Source organism: Chaetodon trifascialis, chromosome 10 (assembly GCF_039877785.1).
Source record: "Chaetodon trifascialis isolate fChaTrf1 chromosome 10, fChaTrf1.hap1, whole genome shotgun sequence".
Classification (NCBI taxonomy): domain Eukaryota; kingdom Metazoa; phylum Chordata; class Actinopteri; order Chaetodontiformes; family Chaetodontidae; genus Chaetodon; species Chaetodon trifascialis.
The window spans coordinates 9,100,854-9,111,777 of record NC_092065.1 but is presented as its reverse complement, the minus strand read 5'-3'; the positions used below and the strand labels follow the sequence as shown (position 1 = coordinate 9,111,777).

Sequence of the window (10,924 nt, the reverse complement as noted above, 5' to 3'; positions counted from 1 at the left end):
CTGGAGGGTGGCTGTGGACTGGTTAAGAGGAAGAGCAGAGGAGGACTGAGATAACCTCTGACCTCACTCTTCAGTCTCAGCAGAGTGGTCCACCTAGCTGACCTCGTAGAGCAGCTGGGGAGGACACACACTGCTTCTGAAAAGTTATTAGGTTCAGTTGGACTGTTTCTTATCGTACTGTACTTTCTTTTCCTTTGCTTTTCTCACTGTGCTGTAGTGCACATGCTTGACATTGTCTTAAATTGGCATACTAAAACAAACGTTACAACACACCTTGTGAAGCCTTTGCCACGCTTTCCACATAACTTTATTTAGCTTTCTGATGTTGTGTTGTCCCCAGGGCAACAGTAGCAGCAGGGGTCTCATTCTCGGTGTTTCCATAGACTCTATGTGAAAAATGATTGCTTTCTCTTTTGAGCTGCTGTGGCGACTTAGTTCTTTAAGGTGTTTGAGGTTTTGGGAGAGAGTTGTTGCCACATGTGATGTCCATGGATGAAAAAAGCAAAAAGATGAAGAACTAAAACTCAAACACATGATCTCATCAGGCATGAAGTGTTCACCATGGAGAATGAATTGTAGAACACTGTGACGAGGAGAGGACAGAGCAGGCATTTATGGGGATAAAAAGAGGTGCATTTTTTGTTTCAGATCTGACAGAATGGAGAGCGTTTCATGCCATTTCTTTAAAATCAGACTAGCTGTATTTGAAGCATTTCTAGGCTGTGTAGATTTGTCTCACTTTTATGGCTTTTCTGACAGTTGTAAGGTGATATGTTGTAGATCTGACTGGCCACCTTAACAGAAAGTGAGTGAAGCTCTCCCTTAAAGTTGCATAATATTTGCCTTTTTGTCCAGCCTTCTTGGATGTCTGGCCTGCTATGTGGATAAACATGCTGACTGTTGCTGGTCTGGGTGCAGCAGCTTGCCTGGCAGGTGAATTACTTCACTCGAGCAAAATATAAATCTCTCTAAGTACCAAAGCAGAGAGAGGCAAGAAATAGGCAGAGACGCAGTGGTACACATGCATTTTGCTTCTGCATGTGTGTTTTGTATCCGTGAATGTGAATATGGACGTGTGTAGGGATATCTGTGTGTGCATATGCATGTGTGTGTGTTAAAGAGAGAGATCCAGGGTTTAGACTGTGAAAGCATCTGGCCATGCCGGCCTGGCTGCATGCTCCTGCTGTGGGTCAGTCAGGCTGTTTGGACATGAAGTGACTGTGAGTGTGTGTGCAGCTTGCTGGCTTGGGAGTGTTTATGTCTGTAATAGGCACTTAACCACACAAACCCAGCAGGCAGCTGACTAGAAACGCCGGTGGAGACACTCAGTGGTGTTAATGGCAAGCTCTTTAAGTTCCCTGCTTTGTTATAATTTGCTTAATGTGGGAGAGAATATTTTTGGTGAGGGTGGATAGTGTATCACTTTCCTACAGAGCAAGAGATGGACGAGCAGAGAGAGAGACATGAGTGAGCGTGCTGCTGAAAAGTGTGAAGGGTGCAGATTCATATTGTTTGTATTTATTCCCAGATGAAAATAGAGCGAGTGAGATTGGGTGTGTACAGAGTCTTAGAGAAATACTTATCCATCATTTGGTGAGCTGGAGCAGAGACCGGTGGGGGAGAGAAAGCAGCATTATGGCTTATGTCTGCACCGTAGTGGTGGGTTAATCTAGAGCAGAGAGGTGGCTCGCCCTGCTCTGACAGGGAGAAAAAAGTTGGAGAATCGTGTGGAAAAGGAGATTCTGATGGAAAACCCCTGAAAAAAGCAACAGCAGAGAAGAAGAAAAACAAGTTTGAGCGCTGCTTAGGACGAGAGAGGAGACAGAGAGGTACGGGGCTGGAAAAAGAGGGAGATCGAAAGAGGGGAGGGGGACTATGTGGGAGAGCAGCAGAGAGACTCAGGGAAGGAGAGGGAGGTGAAGAGAGCGGAAGAGGGAGGGAGAAAGGAGGTGTGATAGTGGGTGGGAGAGGAGGAGACAGTCTGGTGGATGGGCAAAAAGACAAAGGAAAGAGGAGAGTGAAAGGGATATGTCAGTGAGCTGGTTAGGGATGAAGAAACTAACAGATGCATAGAGATAAGACAGCCAAGGTCTCAGGAGGGGCATGCAAGAGTGCAATGTGGAGTAACACAGTGGTTTAGTGAGAGGTAAAGAGAAGGAGAGGAGAGAAGGGGGGAGGAAGAGATTAAGGAAAAAGGCAGAGTGATAGAGTGGCAGGGAAGAGGGAGGAGGGAAGAGCTGGATGAGAGAGAGGAGGGAGGCCGTCTCGCAGAGCGCATACAGCACGCGTGGAGCTGGTGTTAGAGCGAAAGAGAGACAGAGAGAGGGAGGGTGGGAGGAGAGAGGGAAACAGAGGGAGGGGGTGAGGTATTTAAACGCCGGAGCAGGACAGCACAGGCGAAGCTCTGAACTCCCAGAGAGTGAAGGTAGGACAGGGAGAGGAAGCAGAAGAACAGAGCTCTGTAGTTTTCCCGACGGCCAAGCCCACACACTCACACACACGTACATACTGCACACACAGACGCACACACTCTCACGCACGCACTTTTGGACTTTCGACTCGTCTGTGGACTCCACGAGCGGTCCTCTGGAACTCTACCTGTGCCGTCCTCGCTCCCACTCATCACTCTCCTCACCTCTTCACCCACCTCCACTCCCACAGTCCCTCGCTTGGTGAGGGTAGATGGCCATGGCGCAGGCCTCTCTCGGGGGTGCCTTAAGCTGTGCCCTGCTGGCCCTCGTCTTGGGGAGCAGCAGCATGGATTTCGGGGCGCCCCCTGCAAGCTTCTACCCCCGTTTCAACCCCTTCTTCTTCCTGTGCACCCATCACGGGGAGCTGGAGGGAGCCGGGGTGGCAGAAGGTGGGGGAGAGGTGCTACTCACCCTCCAAATTACAGGCAACCCCACTGCCTACACCCCTGGACAGGAGTATCAAGGTGAGCACACCCCCTACGGTGTCCACTTTCTTTTTTGCTGCATGTTGAAGAGAATGGGATTCATCATTAGTTCCGAATCACATAAAGAAGAAATGTGTTGAATTGATCTGATTGTAAAGTTCAGTAGTTGTGGAAAGTAATGCATTTTGTGTTATTTTAAAATAGTTTTCCTCTTTGGAAAGAATTTCACTTGTCCTAAAATTGTTATTATACACAAGATACATTTTACATTAAAGATATAAATAACAACTTCATGATCAAAAATTCTGCACACACACGTGTGTGCAGTGCAAACATTTCCTTGCAGGTGTTTTTTTTTTCCACACATGACACACTGCTGTATTGTTTGCATATGGGAGTGTGCAGTTTGTGTGGGGTGGCTGTTGTTTGAAACCGGCATTTATGTAACTGTAATAAGTAGTGATGCTGAGTGGGACTCCTGTTCAGTGCCGTGAGCAGCTTTGGTGTTTTACTGAGCTGTGATCCTGATGCTCCATGTGTAGGTGGCTTCTCCACAGGACTAACAGCGAGATCCCTCCAATTGAATGAGGGAGAGACTGAGAGAGAGTGTGAAAACTGCGAGTGACGATAGACAAACGGAGCATAGAAAGAGATGCTCAGACTGGTAGAAATAAAGATTTAGAAATCGGTAAACCATGTGTAGACTGCGAGAGGAGATTAATGTCCCGTTTCCCACACTGATGTGCTGGCACCTGGTCCTGGAAAAACGATCTCCTCTGACCTCCCAAACTGTGTCATCATTGCTCAGCCACTCACTCTCGCCCTTCACTTAACACTGGGGACAGTGACCCGCACAGGCCACCACAGACCGACTAAGGTCACGTTCCCAAGCAGCTCTTCTCTAGGACTCGGATGTATACACATTTTATGTATATCGCTGATTTATCTAACTTCCTGAATACACACACGTATTTATACACTGCCCATATCTTTTCCTAACTCTGTCTTTGTTGTATTGCACCTAATATGTTATGGCAAACAGTGGATTTATTACACTGCTCTTGCGCTGTTAACAACTGTATTCCATTATCATGGCAAATAAACCTCTTGATTCCAAAAAGGATATGTGCTGCAGAGTTTGTGTAATTGTATACAGAAAGAAAAGGATATGAGAGGGACAGGAAAACAGCAGGAAAGGAGAGGAATCTGGAAGAAACAGTATTATCGTCTGTATGAAAATAACAGCCTGGATCAACCCTTCAGTCAAGCACCTTTTAACGGGGGCCGGGCTTGTAGGCAGAGCGGGTGGGGAGAGATTTGAATAACGAGCTGGTGGATGGGAGGGATGGAGCACGCGGAGAGGTTTAAATAATTAGCATTAGAAATGTGGTGGACTGGGAGGAGGGGGAGATTTAAATAGGGCCACGGCTGGGATCGGATGGAGTAGGGGGAGATTTAAATGACGATGAGAGGATTGAGCAGATAAGATACCAGCAGTGGGGCTTGCACAGAAAAATGACAGGGTTCCAAGCTGCTCACTTTTTTTTATCCTCCGTCCCATGTTTTGGCACACGATGGCAGCTCATTGTTAAATTTTGACTGAGTTTGCATGAGGATGGAAGCATAAATGGCAAGTGAGCAAGTGCAACGTGGCCGGCTGTGCGCTTAGTTGTGCAATCAGGAGCAATCCCAGTCTCCCTCTCTCCCTCCCATCTCTCTCATCTCTCCACAAACCTTGATCCTCACATGTTCTTACCACAGTCACTGCCCGGCTCATTGTGGCAGGAATCAGGTGGTTTGAGGTCTACGTGCAGAGGTGTGGGATTGAGGGTGGGCATTTATCAGTCTGCTCTGCCGAAACCAGAATCAGAGAAAAACACACATCTTCTGGTGGTGTGGAGGAAAGGGCGAGGGAAGCGCTCGTGCCATTGTTTTGGACGTTTCTGCGAATGAGCATTTGTATTCCAGCTTGCTTCTTTTATTTGGTTTTGATCGGTTTTTTTATGTGTTCTTTGGGCTTTAGTTTTTGGATTACATTTCGGTTTAATCTACTAAAAGCAACGTGTGATCTAACCACTGAAAGAGCTGCATGTGGAAATGGTGGGCGGAAGGCATTAGAAATGCTGGCCGTGTGGTTGTTGAAGGGCTGTAGAAAAGAAAACTAAAGAAAGAGCGCAAAGGAGAGAGGTTGTTAGTGGAGGGAGGGAAAGTTGGAAAAAGAAAAGAGACAGGGGGTGAGTGTCTTAAAGACCCACCTCAGTATTCGGTGCCGAGCAAGTGGAATTCTGTGTGGCCGATTTGTCGTACAGTAATTGGGTTTCTGACCTTCTGCCTCTTCTGTTGCTTTCGAGTGATAAGACCATGTGTGGGCAGCGTGCTCTGTGTGCGCGCACTGAAGACGAGATTACTGTGTTTAGCCATCAGAATGAAATCACCAGGAGAGGTTGCGTTACTCTGTGTGTGAAATGTTTGAGAGGGTGGGTGTATTGGCAGGGTCATAGTGGACAAAATGGAAACAGAAATACTGTAGAGACACTCTGAACTGCAGGGAAACAGAAGGAGCAGAAATGAAAAGATTTGTGGAGATTTGTGTGCTTGCATTCAGACTCTAGGGTCAATCCTTGTGCCAGACAAATGAAGACCAAGTGTCACTCACTCACACACACACACACACACACACACACACACACACACACACACACACACACACACACACACACACACACACACACACACACACACACACACACACACTCATATACTGCCCACATACAGCCTTATCTTTCAGAAGAGAGAGTAAAAAGAAGTAAGGTCACGCTTGGATTTCAGCCTGTCCTCTAAATAATCAAACGACCCTTTTGAACCACTTTCACAGGAACACTCAGGAAGCAGTCCTTTATTTCTGTCAAGCATTTTTATTTTTTTTTAAATTTTGTCTCTGACCTCTTTTAACACTGCTGTGGGAATGTGAGATGTTCTCCGTACAGCAACCGCATGTTTATAGGAACCAACATCAGAATACAAAGCCCAGAGCCCTGTTTCTAAACACAGTCAATCAGAGAGTGCTGTTTTTCATTCTTCTTGGTTCTTGTGTCCCTGCATTGGAATCATTACGTCTTCGTTTTCACAGATGAACAGCAAGCAGGGATGGTGACAGAGCAGAAGGAGAACGGGAAAAAGGCAAAATTCCTCCAAACAGACTGTTTTAGTATCAGAAAACATGACCTTTCCAGTGAAACACATTGGATTCAAATCATGAGAGGGGACTTGCTTCTGCTGTGGTATGCAGTATGATTAGACAGCACAATGGAAAAGATTGGTGAGGGAATTAAATGGCAGTGCGGTGTCCTCTGCAAGTCAGTAGAGAATAGCTGGAAAAATGGAGGTGCATGAGCAGAAATGGGGCCAGTGAGATTGATTGAGTGCCTTTGTGTGTCGAGGAATTTGTACCATTTTTTTCCTGTTGATTTCATCCTAGTTTGTAATGATGCGTGTGCACTTGTGATTAAAGCTGCAATGCATGCTTGTTTGCGGAGAACACAGTGTTGTGTCAGGTGTCAATTAGTCCGTCAATTTTATGTTTATGGTGCGTAAAAGGCTTAAGTGAGTGCTTGAGTTTGCCATATGCCTATTTGCATACATGCAGGGTTATTCATGTCAGTGTAGAGCACTGAATGAGCCACTCACACGGGCCCGTGCTGAGGCACGCATGTTCAGGTAGGCAGCGTGGCTCTCTCTCTCTCACTACATTCATTGTTCCTACACACTATTGAAAACCAAACAATATTCAATGGGATTCAGCAGTGTGCGTCTACCGCAGCGCAGAATAGAAAAAGCAGGAGGAGAAACAGTGTCGCGAGGGAAAGTGACAGAGGCTAAAACAAGAGAGACTGCTTAGAGAACTAGTTGACAGCACAGGCTGAAATGGCCATTGCTAATCTGTCAATGGTCTCCACAGAAGTCCCTGTTCCATGGACCTTTTCATGTGCAAATGATTGAAGAGGCCCGGGAAACAATCAACATTTCAAGGAGATTTGGATGTTGCCACTAAATGACATTCTTAATGGGAACTTGGAGATAAATTCATCCGCACAAAATGCCATCAGCTCTTCCCGTGATAACCTATCAGATTAGACACTGTGAATTACTTCAGCAGCTCTCCTGCCAACCACCAGAAACAACTCACTGTGCTTTGCAATGGGAAAGAGGCCATTATCTCTCTGCAAAGTTGATTACTCGTCATGGTTGGGGGAGTTTTTCCGTGAGTGTTGACTGATGTCTGTAAAACAACAAGTCAGTCATGTTGAAGTGAAGGTCACACACACACAGAAGGTCCCAGTAAGGCTCTAGAAAAGCAGATATTATCTTAGCGAATGGCAGGTCGCATCGGTAAAGCCGCAGCGAGACATCATGGAAACACAGGGCCCCATCTTTAAGTCTTCACAAGCATGCGCTCAGAGTCCATCCAAAATGGCATCAGTCTGCTGTGTCCTCAACAGCCCATCGGATGTCACCATCGCCTTCTGCAGCACTTAACCCCTGTGGCGACTGTTAAGGGTCTGTTTTCTGACCTCATACCACTTCTTGTCAGTGCTGCATTGCTTGGAGCTCTGCTCCAGCGCAGTGATTAGATTTGGCTGGTGTCCCCACTCTTCCAGTCCACCAGTCTAGCGCGCCTCACGTCTCCATTCAGCTTATCTGTAGCATTTTATATTTATCTAATTAGGACTCTAACCAGGAAAACTCTTAAGTATTTCTTGCAGTGCAGTGAGCAATGGTCAGTGAACCATCAAAAAACTGGCCTAGTTTTCATGACATCCAGTTTAGAGGAACAGGGACGCTGAAAAGAAGTTAAGAGTGTGGAAAGAGCAGAGGGGATAGGGGCTAATGGTTTAATAGAGCTCGCTTGTGAGCGAAGGAAAAGCAGCATGCAGATAGGACTTTCAAATGGTCCAAACCTGTGCATTCATTAGCTTCCCAGCTCTTGAGCCTCTCTGCCTCCTGCTCCTTTGTCTGAATAGGTCACTTCACTGAGTAGAGAGAAGTGTGTCAAGTGTATAACTGTTTGTATGGGCGTGCTGGGTGTGTTTGGGTGTCCTGTCTTTGTGGACATTGAATGATGAACCATTTAGAGAGCATTGTATTCACTGAGATATTCCAGTTTCCTTTATACGAAGGAGCAGATGGGCGAGAAATGAGAATGGATATTCATTGGGAATCTTCCCTTTGTCACACATGCACGCTTGGCCATGCACGCAGCAGTGAGCTCTTAGTGGGTGATCCATCATGACATGGAGACAGGTCAGATGTTCCACTGGCTAAACACCAATGTCCTGATCAGCAGGCTATTACAATTCTTTGTGTCGATGTTACAACAGGATATGACATGATAATATGAACAGGAGGTCACTATTTTCCTTCTGTCAGGTGCTAAATGGCTATGTCAAGTTGTTTTCATAGGAACATACTCTGGCTGTAAGATACTGTACAAACCTATAGCAATGTAACGACGCTGCACTGTCTCTGCTTTTGTATTTTCTCATAAAGGGACAGCGAGCTGCAGCAGCTCTGGAGAATTTGAAGCCGTGATAGTTGAGATTGCCCAGATGCCATCTATATGGTACATTTCTGGAAAATTGATTTACTGCATCAGAGCATGGAGAATCGCCTCAGATAGCAGCAACATTGTTAGCCTTTGCCAGGCTGGTGCCAGAATGATGCCAGCGTGGTGCCAGGTGTGGTGGAAAGAGCTAAAAATGAAGGCAGTGAGTGGATCCCTGCCAGGCAGAGGTGTGTGCCTGCACCGGTGTTATTTGGACGAGCAGCAAGGAGCGCTTACATTTTTTATTTTCAATTTCCTCAACGGATTCATTTTCCAGCCAAAACAAGAAAGCTTTTAACAAGCAAATGTGAGTTGTGTTTTCACTAACTTTCATGAGTGGGCAGACGAGTGGGTGTAAGTATTTTCAGGATGTTGGAGTGTGTGCTTGCCTTTTGGGGGTTTGCCTGATTTGAGTGCCTCTTTGTTGATAATACAAGCTGGGGTGTGCAGATGCTGGGCTCCCGCTGTCCTAGTACGTACTTGCTTACTTTCCCTTGTGTTCCATTCGGGTGTGTGGAGGTTTACGTTTTAGACAGCACTCCTGGCATTTACCGCCCAAAATATGGTGGCATTAAGCGTTTTTCCACGCCTGAAGCTCAAAGCATTTGCTAGCATTCCTATTGGTTACTCACTCACATTCACGTTGTTGCTGAAGATTACGTTTGACGAGGATTGGTGTATTTCAGTCATTGTATGCAGTCACATAGTCCCTACGGTAAACCCTTAGTGAGGAACATAACGGCAGCTCACAGAGCCCACACAACATACTCTAGACCCTGAGGGTGTGAGGATGAATCTCAACCACACTGTATTTACTGCCTAAGTTTTCCAATAGAAAACACAAGGGACACACCCTTCTACAGTCTATTTAAATTAATTTTTATTGGCACATTACAGTTTCCCCCCCTTGCCTCTGCCTCTTTGATGTTTACTTTCAACTTAAAAGACAGGTTGTAAACATAATTACAGCGTTGTTGTTGTTTTTTTCCATCTCAGAAAGACCAAATACCAGCTCTGCATATGACTGCATATTAAAAGCTCCCTGCGTCTATGCAAACTCATGCTAATGTTCCCATCCCAATCTACCTCATAACAATGGACCAGTGTTCATTCTCCTTAAGGAGTACCAAGTGGCCCTAAGCTGGATTTGAAAAGTGATGGATCCTTTTTAAACCTTTCTGCCCTCCTCCCTATCCTTCGTGCTGGACGTGTTGTTCTCATCGGGTGGTTTCCCAGCCGCTGTTGATTAGCGTGTCAGCTTTTGCCAATGGCCTCTTCCTTTTAGAGAATGGAGCTCCTGTTGGAGGATTGTGTACCTCCTCCTCCTTCTTCTCCTCCTCTTGCTCTGGATCCTCCTCCTGGCGGCTTCATTGAGAGAGCTGTAATCCCTGCTTGGGGGGCAGTGTGTCGTCTGTGCTGATAGCATTCAGAGGGCCTTGTAGCGCTCCAATGGACCCACTACAGAGGAGGCGGCATGGTGCAACTGGCTGGGTGCTGGGCACATGGCGCGTGGCACAGGCGGATTAGCCCCAGCTCTACCCCCCATTCAGCACCAGCCCCCTTCAAACAACCAGGCCCACTCTGCCCGCAGAGACATGGCAGGCTGGACGAGACAGATTACACATCTGCGCGCATGCACCAGCTCACACGTATTCCAGCCGAAAGAGACAGCATGGGTGAGGGGGTTAGTGTTTACAGGGCCCCTGAAAATACTTCATTCCCCTAATGCTCTGTTGTGAAATCCCACATATCAAACCTCATACCTCCAGCCCCCACAGGTCTGTGTGTCATCACTGAGCTCTGACTCAGGATTAGAGCATCCACAGAGATTCTCCCTGTAGACCACGATAGAGATTAGTACATTTGTCTTGCTTTCAGCGTTTATCAGGAAGATTTCTGAAAGACAAGCTTACCTCTGCCTTCCATATGCCTTCAAAAGTATTTAGCTGCTGTTCTTGTGTAGTGTGGTCAAGATCAGCCCCCTCCGATAACAGACCTTTAGAAATCGGCTATCAATCAATCAGTTGTTAAGATAAAAGGTCTCTCTTCCCACCAAAGAGTCCCCCGTGGAGCAGCATGTCTTACGCCTCAGCGGATCAGGTGTTTGATTGCGTCTTGCTTTTCAGTCTGTGATTGTCAACTGAAATTCAGAACAATGAAGAATGAGAATAAGTGACGTTCACCGTCCTGCCTCCCTGCACTCTCGGGAGACTGCATGTGTCCGTCCCGTGTAAAAGACAGTGTTCCTCTTCCTTTTTCTGTCCTCAGCCTCACTTTTTCTTTATTGGCAACATGTGTCTGTCACCCAGCGCTCAGTGCTCCCTTTCATAGGGACCAAGAATATGAGACCAGCTCTTAATCACACCTCAGCATTTACCTCAGCACCCTCTGGAGATGGCAGTCACACCAATGGCAGTAAATAAACA

The 10,924-nt window shown here is 46.6% G+C and overlaps 1 protein-coding gene across 4 annotated transcripts in view; it reads left to right on the top strand.

The window, feature by feature from the left end:
* Positions 1–2,384: 2,384 nt before the first annotated feature.
* LOC139337401 (reelin-like) overlaps positions 2,385–10,924 on the top strand; it is a 90,455-nt gene continuing 81,915 nt past the window's right edge. For 2 of the 4 annotated variants that reach the window (XM_070971945.1, XM_070971946.1), the window contains exon 1: positions 2,386–2,935. In XM_070971945.1, coding sequence (XP_070828046.1) covers positions 2,683–2,935 — 253 coding nt within the window. In that variant the 5' untranslated portion in view covers positions 2,386–2,682. Of the gene's footprint in view, positions 2,936–10,924 lie in introns of all 4 variants that reach the window. The other 2 variants (XM_070971944.1, XM_070971947.1) reach the window with 2 other exon arrangements.